This window comes from Echeneis naucrates, chromosome 7 (assembly GCF_900963305.1).
Source record: "Echeneis naucrates chromosome 7, fEcheNa1.1, whole genome shotgun sequence".
NCBI lineage: Eukaryota > Metazoa > Chordata > Actinopteri > Carangiformes > Echeneidae > Echeneis > Echeneis naucrates.
The window spans coordinates 1,558,514-1,575,988 of record NC_042517.1 but is presented as its reverse complement, the minus strand read 5'-3'; the positions used below and the strand labels follow the sequence as shown (position 1 = coordinate 1,575,988).

General features: G+C 43.6%; 1 protein-coding gene across 1 annotated transcript; it reads right to left on the bottom strand.

Moving 5' to 3' along the window:
- Window positions 1–784: 784 nt before the first annotated feature.
- On the bottom strand, window positions 785–7,311 carry LOC115046250 (transcription elongation factor A protein 2-like). Its single transcript, XM_029506500.1, is given in 11 exon segments — window positions 785–2,312; window positions 3,355–3,426; window positions 3,507–3,653; window positions 3,745–3,821; window positions 3,824–3,898; window positions 4,232–4,288; window positions 4,683–4,837; window positions 4,921–5,020; window positions 5,423–5,528; window positions 5,689–5,751; window positions 7,129–7,311. Coding segments are annotated over 11 exon segments (930 nt in total). The 5' UTR covers window positions 7,198–7,311; the 3' UTR covers window positions 785–2,303.
- Between the last annotated feature and the right edge of the window lie 10,164 nt (window positions 7,312–17,475).

Below are 17,475 nucleotides of genomic sequence, written 5' to 3'. Positions count from 1 at the left end.
GCTGTAGTTTTTAAAGACGTTCCTGTCGATCAATCGGCCACTTTAAGGTTGAAGGTACAGATACTTTTTTTTTTTTTTTCAGTAAAAAGCTGGAAAAGAACGGCTTCAAATTGCTTCAGATGTTTGTTAGCTTTGTTATCTCTGTTAGCGTTCGGCTCCTTTTAGGCTGCTGCCAAACTCTGCAGATCTAAATTCTAATAAGTCTGAATTTTCTTTTCGTCAGATATGACCCAAACGAGCCGGTCGGGTCCGGCCATGTTTCTCTTCAGTCGTCCGGGGATTCTGTCTGAACCAGGTGACCTCGGCCTGTTTTCCATCCAGGAAGGAGGAGACCAAACAGATCCTGGTCTCACTCAGACCCAGAGTCCTTCCTCTCTCTCATGCTCATGTATGGAAAGAGCTCAGCGGTGTTTCCACAACAAACACAACAGGAGCTTTCTCTGCTCCGCTTTCTCACCCTTCTCAGCACCTCTGTCAACAAACGCTCGCCGCCGGCATCGTTCGGAAAACCTATTTTTCTTTTTAGTCTCGCTTGTGATTTATTTTTTATTTCTTTTTTCAGGCAGAACTCTGGCTCAGGTGACACGCTGTTTACATTTTCTGTGGATTTAACACCAAACTTGACTCGGCGCTGGAATCTGCACATTTTAATGAGGTTTCATTTACGTTGTTTAAATTAAAGACGTGTCAGAAGTTTAAAGCCTGAAAATCTAAAAATAAAAAGGACAAAACTGATTTAAAAGAAATAATAATATAAGAAACAGTGATATAAATATATTATTTATAATATTGATCAAAGTTTAGTCTTTGAAGCAAAAACAAACCAAATTTCTGCAATTTCTATTTCACCCATTGTCGAATTTATATTCTACTAATTCAATGCATACAGAAAGTTTTCAGACCTTTTCAAGTTTCTGTTTCAGACTCAAATGGATTCAGTTTTTTCTCATTAATCTACACACAATAGCAAAAACGGAAATGTCCCATTTCTATTAGTGTTCTGTTTATCAAAGGGCCACTTGATTGGAGTTGACCTGCATCTAATTCAGTTCATTGGACGTAACTAGGAAAGACACACCGCTGTTGGAGTGAAAATGAAGCTGTGAGGTCGGGACAAAGGTCCAAGAGCTGTGAGAAAGGAGTGTGTCAAGATCCGGAGAAAGATGGAGGGGCGTTTCTGCGTCACTGGAGCCGAGCAGCCGCCATCATTCTGAAATGGAAGAGATTTAGAGCAACCAGCAGTCCTTCTAGATCTTCACATCACTGCAAGTCTCCCCCAGTCAGGTGTTTTCTAACCCTAACCCAGAGGTCTTCCACGCCAAGAGACAACAGTCCGCCGGGAGTTTGGCCAAAAAGCACCTGAAGGACTCAGAGGATGGAGGGAAACCCTGAGTGGATCTCAGACTGAGGTGAAAGCTTTTAAATTTCAACGAGACAACCACCCAAAGAAAACAGCGGGGAAAAGTCCCAGTCTGGATCCAGCCAGAGTCCGGACCTGAACCCAACAGAGTATCTCTGCGCACCAACGCCGCTGAAGGTCTGAATGATTATGTTGTGCAGTATTGTGTAGATTTTAGGTCGACTCTGAAATGCAACACAATGTGGAAAACTTTAAAGGGCCTGAAAACTTTCTGTATGGGCTGAATATCCTGAGATGATTTATCATTTATCAACACATGGAAATACGTTCATATCAATAAAAAAGGAGGTCGGGTAATAAAACAGCTTAAACAAACACCAAATGGCACAAAAACACATTTTAGATGAACACAAACAGAAAAATTAGAGTTGTATTAACATGAATTCATTCACTTTGACCCCCATTTGTTTTACAGTGAAGTGAGGAATCATTAGCAACGTTTCAAAACATTAACTGGCTCAAACATACGATAGCTTCAGCATTGGTGACCGTTCCTGCAGATGTATGTGAAGACACGACGATACAAAACAACCTGACAATGAACGCTCTTCATTCGATACCAACTTTAATAGAAATGGCAAAATGATTTGGCTGCAAACGTAGCAAATAAAGGCACATCCACTGCTTCCACAAGGCATAAATGTGATTTAAATTTGGCTCTCAGCTTCACCTAGCATAAGAAATAAACTGTGTTCCGTACAAACAAAATGAAATCAATAGACGACATCAACTAGCATATTTTCTCCAAATATATTACAGCTTTTAGTTTAATTTATATTTCTATAAAAAGAAATGTCACATAAAAAAAATAAATAAATCAATGTTTGAATCCAAATTCAATTCACTTTAGTTTGCTTCATGATGGAATATACACACATCCTCTTCAACAGAACTGAAAACAGAGAGAAAGATGGTTTTAAAAAGAGGCAGAAAATTAAAATCATCTTCGTTTTAAATTGGCCATCAGCTATTTTTTTTTTTTTAGACCTCTGTGGTGGCGACCAAATCAGAGCGAAAAGCTGCATGTTCACAGTAAACGCTGTGTTTGTGTTCTATCTTCAGATTCTTCCACTTCCCCAAAGCGACAGAAAAACAGCATGATGGAATGAAATAAACCAAAGAAACACTGATTCAGCTTTAATTTTACAGCAAATGAAGCACCTTCGGTTTTACTTCATTCTTTTCTCTGGGTGCCTAAAAAATATTCTGTTTGACTCAGCAAAATGTGAGAAAAGCCTCTTAAAAAAACAAAAAAGCCAAACAAAAGAGCTCCTGAGTTTAAGAAAATGCATCACGTGGATTTATTTGTGTTTAACTCGCCGGAGCCTCCCTCCATTTTTTTTTTTTTTTTTTTTTTTCAGCCTCTCCCGCTGTCTCAACTTGAACAAAACAAATTAACCAACAGCTTCTCAAAAGAGTTGCTTCACCTTGACCTGAAGCTGGGAGCTAAAAAAGGGAGGGAGGGGGTAAATAATGGGAGAGGAAAGAGACGGATGATCGAGGGAATGTAAAGAAAAGTGGAATAAAATGACGAGCAGGGAAAAGGAAAGCGAAGGGCGGTCTCTGCTTCCATCTTGTGGTAAACATCTGTTAGTGACGCTCAGTTATTTACTTTGTGTCCTACATTTCCCAGGGGGCCTTTCAACAGGAAGGACAATGAAAACTTTTTTTTTTTTTTAAATAGAGCTGCTGGAGTGTTTATTTTTTGTAGGTGATCCCAGAAAACTTTAGTTTTAAGTTCCTGCAGTTTGAAAGCCCTTTAAAGGTGAACTTAAAATGAAATATTCAGTCCTGAATAATAATGTCAGTAAGAAGCTGCTCTGTGGAGAGTTTCAAGTGGAAAAGGTCGTGACTAACGTTACCGATGTTTAGAATTTATATTTCTCGAAAATGGAAAGTTCCTCAATAATAATAGAAATTATAGCAATTTTTACCTTCCATCGATTTCCACAGCTGTTGCAGTACACAAAGGTTGTCATGGGCTCGTCAGCGCTGCGTGTCTGCACCTACAGCAGACACACAGAGAGAGCTTTCTACAAACACAGGCTTTGTGTGTGTCTTTGTGTGCGTGCGTGCGCGTCCTTACCTGTGTGTACGTGCAGCTCTTTCCGTGACACGCGCTGCAGACGAACATGTCCGTCTCGGTTCCTCCGACCTTCGACAGCTGATGCTCTCTGATGGACTCTTTGGTCAAAGCCTCTCTGATCTGCTTCAGCTCCGCACTCGCCATCTCCTACACAAACACACACACACACAACTAATGCTAATCATCTCCTTTGGGGGGTCGTAACGGCCTCCATCTATAAAAAAAAACTCCGACCAACCTCGGCTGTCATGCTGGCGATGCGTTGAGGCGAGATGTTCCCGCACAGGACGTTGCGCCGCAGGTCGGGATTCTTTGGTCCTTCAGGTTTGAGATGCGGCTCCGTAGACGGGTCTTGTACTTCATGTCTGTGGACTTGAACTCCGTGAAGATATGTGAGCACAACCGGCAGTCAAGGACGCACAGTGACACACAACCGAGACGACACCCAGGAACTGAACATCATCAAACTGGTTTTCGATAAAGCTCGGCAGATTTCTTCTGCCACAAATTTAGATTTATATTTGTGTTTTACTGGACTTTAAGAGCTCAGTCAGGCCTTTTTAATGTTGCTCAGTGTTCAGCTGCATATGAAGCCACATTTTACTCTGCAACAACAGTGAAATCCTGCAACTCAGACTCTAGACCAGGTTTTTGTTGGCGAGTGGCTGCCAACAGCGGCCCGAGCCGTTAAACGATACGGATGTGTCTCCAACATGAAAGGATATGCTCTTCGATTTGTGCTGCGAGGTGCTCGCAGTCCACTCCGATGGTCTTGTGGTCATCTGGAACACACACAGTAAAAGCTTTGCACGCAGATTCACTTAAATTTACAAAACCACTGATGGAGAGTAACTCATTCCTAAATTCTACACATTAGTGAGATAATGTGTTTAAACAAATTCCACATTTCCTGCCAGTTGATCAGTTGGTATTAAGATCATTCTCCTTTAGGAGTAAATCAACACTTCTGACATTCAAACTCAGGGATCACTTCCTAACTGTCCTCTCAGAGCTTTCTGGCCTTCAGCACGAGCTCCGGTCGTGTGGTGACACCTGAGGATTCTGTGACCGCCTCTCGCTCGAGCGTGATGCGGAAGTATAAATGGAGAACGTGTGCAGCTGTGATCCAGAGACATTCTACTTCCTGTCTGAACAAAACATCAAACATCACGTCACCATCTGTCTGCAGCGCCGCCACCAGCAGCTCTCGACACTTGTTCCGCACGCTGTCGGCGGTGACGGGGGCCGGCGGGAAGGAGGTGACCTGGGAGGGGAGGGCGGGAGCGTTGGGGGACGTCGGGGTGGTGGGGATCTCCCCGGACTTCTTCATGCTGAGGAGGAAGAGGAGACGTGAGGGAGACGCAGAGAACGAGAAGAAACGAGTCTTTGGTGATGTCATCAGTGTGAGACGGACCTTTTCTCGCCGCTGCCGCAGTCTTTGGAGGTGGAAGACGACCTCAGTGGAGAGCCGTCCTTCTTCTTCTTCTCCTCCTCCGATTTGCCCTCCGACCCATCTGGGGGACGACCAGCAGAAGGACAAACGCACAACATCATGCCTTTGGTTCACACGTCAACAAACAAAAGTTAAAAAGTGAAAATTAGAGGTGAGAAGAGAAAAACCTGCTAAATCTTAATCTGTTTACACTCAATTGACCTGAATTACTGTGTTATTCATCACTATAGCACATCCATGTCCCTTTAGTTCGAATTCATTTAGAGAATGCAGTTTTTTCTGATGAAGTCACAGTGAAGTTAACGAACGATCTCATTGCTTCATTTTATCTTCAGAAATATTCAACTTCAATTGCGTCGTAATTAGTCGAGGTTTTACTGAAACGTTTCCCAGATTCACGTGTGGTTTTTCATTTTCTTTGAAAACGGCACACAGAGATGAAAGCCAAACAGAAAACACACACCCAGCAGTTTCTTCCACGACTTGATGAGAGTCTTGGCCAGAGTCTGAACGTCTTCGTCCGAGCTCAGCTTCCTCACCGCGTTCACCGACATCCCGACTCTGGTGGACTGTCGACAGAGAAGAAGAACCGGAGCTGATGTGTTTTTCCTCTTTGTCACACAGACTCTGACGGAGAGAGAGCTCGGCAGCGATTCTAAAATATTTAGTCTTTAGCTCAACAGGAAGCAGAGTGCTGAATTTTGTTCCACTCGGTGGGGAGTTAATCACCTGTAGGGTCTCCAGAGACATCTTGATGTTCTTCAGTTCCTGCAGCATGTCGAGTGCACCTTCCTGCAGATACACAAAACGCACAACCGGCTTCTTCATGTCAAATTCTGCAGCACACACACGGAGTCACATTATGTAATCTGTGTCTGCGTTTCTAATGTCAAAGAGAAACAATAATTCGCAGCTTCCTTTCAGTGAGCAGCATTAATTTCACACTATGAAGTCAGCTGGAGGTGTAACACAAATCAGAACCCGCAAACATTACATACACACGTTGACATTCAAGTTGAACAACAATATCGTGCTTTTTCAGTACGTCGCCTCAAAATCTGTCTCCTGCAATTTTAGTTTTGACCCCGTTTCACTGGTCATTTATTGTAATTGTTCTTTTGTTGTTGTTGTTGTTTAATGATGTGATGTGTGTTAATGTGACAACAGCTGCTCAGGACCTGCTCGTTGGATTGGACTGGGTTGCAGCAGCAAAGAGCGCATCATACAAAGACTGAACACACGTCGGACACACAACAATCAACATGCAATCATATCGACAAAAATGATAAATGAATATAAATGTGTTGGCTTGGAGCTCATAGTTTAGTTCAGAAGCTCCAAGCTGAGCTTAAAAATCACCTCAAAAAGAGCTGAACAAAACAACAAAAAGATCCGTCTGTTAAAAACATTCAGCTTCCTCAAGGAGAGCCAAAGGTCAAAGGTCACGCTGTCACGATCAGGTATTTATCCTGGCTGTCCGTCTTCAATCTTTCTTTTATTTCAAAGCATGAGTCATCACTGTTAGATGAAGATGTTGGCCTGCTGCATGGAGGCCAAACTTCAATCACAACCACCTTCGAGGCAAAAACGCTACACGACAATCGTGTCACAGCGTACAACCCAGGGATGATGCAGACAGACACACAAAGTCCTCGTGACTCCAACAACACAAACAAGAAATCAAGAAAATCAGAAAGAAGAAAATCAACATCTGGTTAATTGTATTTAATTCAGAAACATTAGCTTTTTTTTTTTTTTTTTTTAAAGAAATGCAGCTTTCTGGGTGAATTTGAAGTTTTAAAGTGTCACTTAAACGGACAGTCTCAGATTTCCACCACATCATAAATTCCAAAATGACCGCCTGAAGAGAAACACGTGGAGTCAGTTAAACGGAGAAGATCGAGCAGGATAATTCCCTCCAGGTGTTTGGATTCATCTTTTAGACCAATCAAAACCGAGGAGAGCTTTCTATCCGATTATTTCCTCCGATCAGTAAAAGCAGCATCGATCATTTTGTGCGTAAATCCTCCCGCAAAGAGCGGGAGCGCAAACAGGCTTTCCAGAAATTTCCCCTCCTCCATCAGCAGTTAAAGGTTAAAGCTCCATCACCTGATCATCTCCTCTGTTTATTTATTTATTTATTTATTTTTTGGGAGGAGGGGGACTCACCGTGTTTTTCTTGTGCACCATTTTATCCAGTTTTTTGGCGATGCGCTCCACTTCCTGGTTCTTGGCCATGTTCGTCGGATTTCTGATTCCTGCCGCTCCGATTTTTCTGGTTTCTCTGCAGCGGAGAAAAGCTCCACTGATGTGGAAGCTCTCTGCTCCTGTTTCCTTCTCTCCCAGCTGCTGCCTGCCTCTCGTTTGTTATCATTGTATGTGTGTGTCTGTGACCCAGGGGGATTCTGGGAGTTGTAGTCTCCATCTCGCCTCTCGCTCTCTCCTCAACCAGCCTGGAATAATCCTGGAAAAGCAGATTTATTTGTTTAGCATCCTTTAGGATGTGTTTGGTCTTCAGGATCAGGATTTAACAGGCAGATTCCTGGGCCTGATCCCAACACAGATCTGGTACTTTGAGGTTTGCACGAAGCCAAAAACTCCTGAAGAAATGTTCTTTCCATTATTTAATTTTATTTTATTTATTTGATTGTGTTACTGCATCTCTGTAAAACGTGTCACTCTCACCTGGACCACAAAAACAAAAGACAGGAATCCTTTTTCAGAGCCGAGGAATCAAACTTCAACTCCAACAGAAGCTAAATGGAGCGTCAACCAGATTTCAGGAAATGTTTGTGTGATGCAGATGATGCAGATGAATAATAAATTCAACATGTATTTATTGTGTCATTCCACTAGATGTCAGCGGTGTAAAGTCATTTTTATACTTTTCCACTTCAGAAGTCATAAAGGAAGCCGAACTGTTAAAAGCACCATTCATCTGCAAGAATCTTTTTACATAAAAAACAAGAATCTGCACAAAGACGGACTGCTAAAAAAAAATCAAATTCAGGTTAAGTGTTTCACACGAGGCAGCAACTTCAAACCAAACCTGATATTTGATCAACAGCTTTAGTGTTATTTAGGGTAAATGTGTTAGTTAGAGATGAAGACGATTTATCCAGCCTCATTTTATAACTTAAAATATTTAACACAGCATGAAAAAAAGTTTGTTGATGTGGTGGAAGATTTTGAATAATTGAAAATAAAATATTTTCTGTTCCACGATCCTCCCAATAATCCTTATTTGGTGACAAACGGACGACGCAGCTTTATTTTACATCCAAGAGCAGAAAAACTAAACATAGAAAAATGTGAACAGATCAAACTTAACAGGATACTCTCATCTCTCCGGTGCTTCACATTTCTTTGTTTAGTTGAAGAGCTGCAAGTTTTGGTTTTGGTAAATAAAACGTTTATCAGTTTAAAGCCTTTTCAGGATTTGTGCAGAACAATTTGAAGAAATCACTCAAATCAAATCAGCCTCTGTTTGGTCGAAAGGAAAAGGGAAGGAGACAAGGATAGAAGGATGCAGCAGGAACGTGAGATGAGGACGTGGAGTTGATCGATACTTCATTGATCCTTTGCAGGAAATTGCATTGTTGTGGCAACTTCGACATATAAAGCACAACATTAACACAATCAAGTCAAAAATGATCACAAATAAAACATAAAATTAAAAAACATCCGGTAAAATGTAAAAATATGGACAAACGTCTGAGTAGTTAGGAGGTGAGCTCACACCTCACTTCTGTTCGAGGCTCATTGCTTCTCGCAAAATGCAGAAACTGTCAGCTGTCAAGGTGCATTGTAGGCAATCTGTCAAGTTCTGGCAGTGAGGAGGAAACAATGAGGCTGAAAAAAAGGAACCAATCTGGTTGTTTTATCAGTTCCCTTCCTGTTGGACTGGAGGCGGTCGTCATCGGGACAGATTGGAGCCAACAGGTTGGCCGCCATATTGGAAGGTGACGATGACGACGAAGAGCTCGGGCTAGCTGGTTAGCATGCTAAGAGAGGCCAGCTGATGTTATGTTTCACGTCCGGAACGTGAATGAGTGGCATTTGATGCTGTTACCCCACAACAAGAGAGTCGTGGGTTCAGTTCCCGGCCTGGAGCCTTTCTGTGATGGGCTGCTGACCTGTCCAGGGTGACCCCGCCCCTCGCCCAGTGTGAGCTGGGATTGGCTGCAGAAGTCCCTGCGACCCTGCGATCAGAGGCAGACGATGAATGAATGATTTTAACATGTCCTCTTCGCAGCGTTACCTGTTCCTGACATCAGCTGGCGGGGCCGAAGCTAGCTGGTTAGCATGCTAAAGGAAAACAAAGTTTTCAAAAACTGAAATAGGAATATTTCCTCTATAATAAGAAGTAAATTGTAGCTAATGCTAAAATTGGTTAAGTAGCAATAAAAAAAAGAAAACTTGCCCTGACATGGTGCTAATTCTTTGAAAGCAGTTGCAGCCAAAGCGGATGAATAAGCACGTCTCTAAATTCAGCATCGATCCGTCCTGACACATATTTCTAATAATTAAGAGCAGATTAAGTTTTTAAAAAATACAATAACCCAGAGTCTGCCGTAGAGCCTCCGTCTCCCTCTAAATTTAAATCAGACCGTCCGTCTCACATTCAGGACGAGTGAATAATCATCGGAGAAACTTTTCTCTTTTTTTGGGGGGGTCTCATGAATTCTTGAAGCTTGATGTCTGCAGCCAAGAATCTCCTCCAGCTGAGGATCTGCAGAGCAGAGCTGGCAGCGACGTCGACATCGACAGCTGCTGGATGAGATAGCTGCCAGTGTGTGTGTGTGTGTGTTTACTACAGAGGACCTGGAGCTCGGAGTTATGCAGCGAGAGAGAGAAAGATGCAGAGGAGAGAAAGTCATCCAAGAGCCGACTGAAGGAAACAAAAGCAGCCTCTTCTTCTTTCCTCCCTTCCTTCCCTCCTGTCACCTTCTGTCCTCTCCTTGCTGTCTTCTCTTGGACACTTTCCTCCCTCGATCTTCTCTCTCTCCGTCACTGATCTGTTCCATCCTTCCATCTTGGGCCTCCTCTCTTTCTTTATTCTCATCTCTCTTCCCTTTTGACTTTCCAAGCCGTCTCTTTTCTCTCTCTCTCCCTCTAACATTGCAACTTTCAGAATAAAAGCAGGAATAACAGAGTGTGTCCAGCTGGCTAATGTCAGCAGCGATTGGAGGCTTGTGGATGGAGGAGGAGGAAGCAGCACCGAGGAAGAACAGCTCATTAAGACAGAGGAAATGATGTTCGATCTGATCTGCTGATCAGAAGCAACACGGCACAATCCAAAAATATGAAACCGGCCCATTCTCTGATAATGAGGACGGAGCTGAGGGAGACAGAGAGGAAATGCAGAAGGACCGAACTGAACCAATCGGCCTCGCCGCTGAGGGGAAATTGCACGGCGCCCCGGTGATCTCGGAGTCCAGAAGGTGTCTCTGCTGCAGCCTTCCCCACCTCATTTCATTGTGTAACGCTGCTCCACCAAACTGCGCCTCAGTTAGTCACATGTGAGGTAATGAATCCTGACAAGGTTTTCGGCAGACTCACTTACCATCAGGGAGGAAGAGGGAGCCGGTTCCACACAATACTTGGCCGGCTTTCTGACGGAAATAAGAATGGCTCCATCCATCTCACAGAGAGGACCCTTCCTGTCTAAGGCCCTTAGCTCACGGTGACTCCATAGATCTAGTGTAAGTAGAAAAGGACGCTTCCTGGTGCTGAGGGTCAAAATGAACAACTTCAAGAAGCAAGGAGAGCGGACACTTCCTGTTTCGAACGGTTAATGGCCGAGGCTCCAAAGATCCAGTTAAAATAGAGGAACACTTCCTGGCGTCAGAGGTGACTCTGAATGAGTCCATAGATCAAGAGGAGAGGGCACTTCCTGAGGCCGGCCGCTGAAGGTTGGTTTTATTGATCTAACACAAACAGAAGAAACACTTCTGCCAGCCGACAGTCACAAATTAACGTTACCGTTAACGTTAACGTTTTTGGAGTTAAAAAAAAAAAAAACTGAAGATTACGAGACCGTCTGGAAAATTGATGCGTCATGAGTCCAGTTGCATTGTGGGTGTAAAAGTACAAGCAAAGACAGCTCCACATCAGAGGAGTTTATATTACAGTGTGAACGGGATGTTGGATGTATGAAAGGCCCTTTAAAAGTCTCTTTTTCCACAGTGCACTGATGTTAATCTCCTACAGCTGAGCTTGTCCTTCATGTTTCAGACAAAAAAAAAAAAACAGCGGCGGGAAATAGCTGCACATGATGTCACGTCATCGCCCCGAAGAAATAACACAGCCGCTTCTGCTCTCAGAAAACAGACACAGGAAAACAATTAACCAACAATTACTTTTGTATCAATTAACTGATTTTATGCCCAATCTGGATCTCATTGCTGAAGTTTTTGGAGCAGCAACACTGACGCTGTAAGCATCTCTTTTCTTCTCCATCTTTTTTTTTTACGTCAGAACAGAAACAGGACGAGGAAACGTAAACGTGAGTGTCTCTGACATCTGGCATGGGTGAGCTGCGTGAGTCGACATCAGGCCGGTGGCACGTTTGTTTGAAACACGTTGGAAAAGGCGAAATGAAGGGGTTTTTTTTTTGAGTGAGTGAGTGAATAGAAGAAGCTGGATCAGCCACAACATTATGACCACCTGCCTCATATTGTGTTTCCACTTTCTCTGCAGGTGTGGACTCTGCGGGGTCCTTGAGGGATCCGGACTTGTTGGTCCAATACATCCTGAACTGGGTGAAAACTGGAGGCAGGACGTTAACCCAGAATGCCTCCTGGTGCAGATCCAGACCTCTTTAGAGCTGAAGAAGAAAACTCTTCAGTCCAGCTGTTCTCTGGGAGCCTGTACAGTCTAAATCCGGTCAGCTCTGCTTACCAGTGATAACGTGTCATATTTTAAAAATTGCCTTTACAGGCTTCTCCTCCGAATGAATTAATTAGACTTAATGACCGTGGAGTAACATTGAGTTTAATCACATTTACGACGTTAAGCTGGTATTTAAATACGCTGCCTGGATGTTTCGGCTTTACATCCAGATAACATTTGAACTGCATGAGCAGCTCGGCAAAGTTCAACTCCGACAGGAATCAATAAGCACGGCTTTGCTGATATGACACTTTAATGTTTCCAGACTCTCAGATAACTCACTTAATGGATGAATTCAACTTCTCTTCGATTAAATATTATTATCACTTCAAAACGATAAGCAGCCGACGCATTACAGCGTGTGTTTCCTCACCGGGTGCCAACATTCCTGCCAGCCGACAACACCAGGAGACAGGAAGTCAGGAATGAGCTGGTGACGATGATGATGATGATGTCATCGTGCTGGAACTGTGAAGGAGGTTCCCACTGCGCTGCAGCGTCGGCAACCAAAGAAGAAGACCAGTTGTTTCATGTTTTCTTCTCTTTAACGTCTCTAAACTTGTTTGGTGGAAGAAACGTGCAGATCGTTTATTTCTGAAAAACTTGAAGTCTCAAAGTGGGAAACTTCAGCAAGCTCGAATAGTTTGAACAAAATATATTTCTTTTATGTAATCATAACTTTTATTCACATTTCTCTGATTTAAAACGAGAAGGTCAACAGAAATAATAAGTTAGTTAGTTGGTTCTTTATATGATATAAAGGGGAGACTATTCTTATGCACTTTGATTTAGTCCAGTTGTTTGAATTCTGAGTTAATCTTGAACAAAAGATTATTTTATTACTTTATATGTTTTGTTTATTCCTCTTGTTTAAAATCAGCTCAAAATATCTTCTAACTTCTATCTTCAACCAAAGAAGTAAAAAGTAAAATATGTAGAAACATAAAGCAGCAAAAAACGTAAATTATGTGATTGATTGAACGCATTTATTCAGTAATCAAAGATTTTTTGTTTTTACATCAGCAGGTTTTAAAGAATGTGAACTTTTTTGTCCTGCTGTTAGAAAATCTGATTTCAGTGAGAAATGAGTCACAATAAAACACTGATGTTGATAAATGTGAGCTGACTTCTGCTCTAGTTTTCTGTCTAGTGAAACGATTTATCAAAATGAATGAAGACTTTATACAGTGTGTGTGTGTGTTGTGTGTGTGTGTGTGTGTGTGTGTGTGTGTGTGTTGTGTTAGTGTGTGATACTTCCTCTTGGCCAGGTCACAGCAGGGACTGAAGTCCACTGCTCTGCTGCCGGGCCGTGTGTGTGTGTCTTTTATGAGTGTTTTATGATGTGTGTGTGTGTGTGTGTGTGTGGGAAGGTACTGGCCGTCCCACTCCCACACACTTCCCTGTCACATCCCTCACACACACACACACACACACTTTCACATACACACTCGCTGCTCATGAAGACTTAATGTATGCGAACACACATCTTTATTTTCAATATAAAACATTTTTAAAACTCTTCTCAGCATCATTCTTTGGGCTTCTCCTGGATCCAAGTTTCCTTTCTGGGTTGATGTTTTTGACTCTGTGTGAAATAGATCGCTCTTATAAAATCCAATTGTTTTTTTGGGGTTTTTTTGTAAAAGGTCACGGAAACGGTCGGAGTCCTTCACAGCTCGGCGTGAACGTCACGCTACTTCCTGCTTCAGCTCCGGTCCTGTAAAGACACCTGATGGAGCTCTGATTCTGTGGGTGCATTGAAAAGAGAGAATTATATTTATATTAAAAAATAAATATGTGTCAGGCTGTCAGAAAGTGATGAGTAATGAATTCTCCGTCAGTGAAATGTAAGCACACACTCCAGGTCTGGTTATTGCCTGTTTGTTGAGTCGGACTGTGTGTGTGTGTGTGTGTGTGTGTGTGTGTGTGTGTGTGTGTTGCTCCTCTGGGGTTAAGGACAGAAGAATAGCCGCCTCTCAGCAGCGATGTGAAACTGAGAAAGTGTCGGCTCCCTGCGTCGTCTTCCTGCCCCCCCCCACCCCCTCCGACATCCACCGCCACTTCCTCTCAATGGGACTCATGGGAGTTAAAATGGCTGCCCATGTGTCCGTCAGTCTGTCTGTCTCTGTCCAGTGCAGATCTGGAGTTCAAAGGTCATGAAGCCGTTGTTGAGCTTTGTCAGCCCAACTGAAACTCACTGACGAGTGCTTTATTGATTTTATTACAGGCACGATGTGAATCTTGGGATGCGCTGAGCGTTGATCCACCCATCGGAGAGATCGTTTCCCGGGAAACGCTGACATGAAAACACCTTTAGAATGAAACGTTAGCGAGAACCGGAGCTGCGAGATCGTCGGAAGCCTAAAGTTTCCTCGTGATCCTGACGTGTTTTTAATATTTAAATGAAAATCACACGAACGTACGCAGGTTTTGGAAACAGGAAGTACTTTCCAAAAGGGGGGAATAAAGATGGCCGCAGCCTCCACGACGAAGCTGGGATTGGCCCGACGCACAGACGTCGCGCTCACTTGTGGAAAACTTCAGTTTTTCCTTTTCTTCTGGCAGCAGCTCGACGTCGGACTGGTTTCATTAGGAAAATGAGTCGCCGTCACTTTCCATCAACATGGTTGCAGAGATACAGGCTTTGTCCTGCTTTCAGCATGCCTGCCCTTCATCTATTCGTGTGTGTCTGTGTGTGTCTGTGTGTGTGTGTGTTGCATGGAGAGGTAGATATAGGTCAGACTAGGGTGTGTGTGTGTGTGTGTGTGTGTGTGTGATTTTGAGTGTTGAAAAGGCGCTCTAATCTTTATCCATGTTACAGGCGAAAACAATGAGGGCACACACACACACACACACACACACACACACACACACACACACCCTCCTGCTGCTCTCAGCATCTCCCACTATGGCAGCAGCACAATTCCCAGAAACTGCCCTCCATCCAGGCCACACACACACACACACACACACACACACTATAGATTCCTATCAGCTGTGTGTATAAGTGGGCACAGCACGTTTTACACGTGTGTCGACTTGTGTTTACATTGTGTATGGGCTAAGTGCAGCTGGACAATGGTGAGGACACAGCAATGTGGCACTGCTCTGTGTGTGTGTGCATTGTTGACGGACATGGCACACACACACAGGGGGATGTATGTTTGCTTTTCTGTGAGCCCGTGTGTCTTTTGTTTGTAGTTTGTTTTCCCCTGCGGTGAGAACGCACCGTCAGCGTTCTCTGATTGTTTGTGTTGTTGACCCCCGTACGGTGGCCCGAGGGCTCAAGGCAGCTTGGCCTTTTGCGTGTCCTGTGACCCCCAGTTCATGATTACAAACCTGTCGACTAAAAGGATGTTTAAACAGATATGCAGATAAAATATGATCGCGGCCTGACAGGAATCTCGATATTCGGGGGCTCAGACTCTCCTGAGTCTGATTTTTATTATTTTGGGGCATCTTTCTCCTTCATTTCAATATTGACTGGCCAGACAGGAAGTGCCTGGAGGGGCAGAGACCGCAAACAGCAAAAGCTGGACTCGAACCCGGACCAAGCCTTTAGGATCGGCCCTCCTGAGTCTTTTGCGGATGTCCCGTTGTGGTTTTGGTTAGCTTTTCAAACGCAGCAGAAAAAATCTTCAGTAGATGTTGAATTCCATTAATTCACTCAAAAAAAACACAAGCAGCTTTGGAGACGAGGACTTCCTGCTCTGATAGGAGTCAGGATCCGGTTCCACCATCTTGGAACCTCAGGACCAGAAGATCCGGCCTGAGATGGTCTGGGTCCAGAGGACCTGGACCAGAACAGAAGAAGCAGTCAGGAAAAACGTCCTTCTAGTCAACTCTCACTCACATGTTGGATTGTTGTGGATGAAACGACCTTCGGCTCACAAACGGTGTAAACAGTGATGTCATTTCAATCCCACAGTTTGATTTCAATTATAATTACATCACACAGCGGCGGTCTGACACACAGACACCACAGACACACACGTCGAGTAAACATACAAAACTCAACACGATCGCCAGAATAAACTGAAGCCGCATTGTGCGTGCCATCACATCACCTAACCGTGCACGTCTCTATTCTCAGCAGAGCATTTACATGAAGCTGTGAGATGAATGCCTCTCACACACACACACACACAGACACACACAGACACACACTCTGCAGTCAGTGATGCCCCCCCCCCCCCGTCTCTAACATCTCTGAATATTTGCAGCGACCACAGAATACTTTCCCAACTTCTGCGGCCAACCAAACTGGAGGCTCCGAGTTTGTTCGCCATCAGTCTTCTTCTCATTCTTCTCTCTCTTCATCTGCCTCCTTCGCTCTTTTGCCTCGTATCCATCTTTTGGATTTTTCACTTTCTCACATTTTTTCTGTTGTCTTTTGTGTCCTTCTCCATTTTTAATTTGTCCTCATCAAACGTCTTCAAAACGTCTCATTCTCTCTTTTCCTCCTCTGGAATCTGGGTTTTTTAAGAAATTTCCTGATTGGTCACAAAAACAAATAAAAGGAGTCTGGGAAAGCGTATTAATCCTTTACAAGTGCTCGTTGCTGCGGTTTCTCTCAGATGCCTCAAGATTCGATCACAAAGTGAAGGAAAGTCGGCGAATCTGCGCATCAGTGCCGTTCCGCGACATGAAGAGCTTGTATGCTCATAAATCAATCTGACACTCGGAAGAGAAACAGCAGCTTTTTAATGACACCATATTTGACACAAGAACTTTTGTGAAAGTCCAAAGCCACGTTTCGTTTTCAGCTGCTGCGTAATTCAACCCAACTGTTGTTGTGTCAGCCGTCTAAACGATGTCGAGGTCAACAACTGATGTTCATCTTTGACTGTTTAAAAGCTGGTCCTGGATTCTGGGTCTTTAAAGTGAAGCCAAAGCTGACCAGCCTTAGAACCCATCACGGCGCAGTCCAGTTATATTTTATTGAAGTCTATGGGAAAACCTCCCTCCTCCTCCTCAGTAAACGTTTTCCTGATGAGTTTATGGTCTCAGTCTGAAAATACAACATGATGTTCATGGTTTAAATGAAGCTCCATTTAGAGGGAGGGGAGGGGTTAAAGGGCAGGGCAGACAAAGATCACTTGTCTGTTAAATGTTGGCAAAGTTCACATTGGTCCTTCAGAGTTGTTCAGGTGGTGTTTTAAACAAAAACGTTACGTGAAAACAGAGCGAAGCTTTGGGGGAAAATGGGGAAATAAAATAAATGCTGACTATGACAGATGAGCTGTCTGTGGCAAGTTTCAATTCATCACTATAAAGTGATTTTTATTGGAATCAACTAAACCACAGACTGCTTGGAAAGAGGGAAGTCCAAATAAAAACTCACTGTAGGTCTGCGCTTCGGAAAGTGTCAGCAGGGAATGAAAGTCCACATCATTTTAATTAAATTAGGTCAAACATGCAAAGACGCCACCATCTTCCTTCGGTGCCTTAGGACCCGTCACATGCTGGAATCTATCAGACGCGTCTCACCCACCGGCTTCATCCACCAAACAAAAGTGAGCAGTAAAAGAGCAAACACAAAGTGCGGGCCAAGAAAAATCAAAGTCGAAAGCCGTTGCATTCCTGCTATCTGTTTCTGCTGAGGACTCAGTAAAGCAGCAG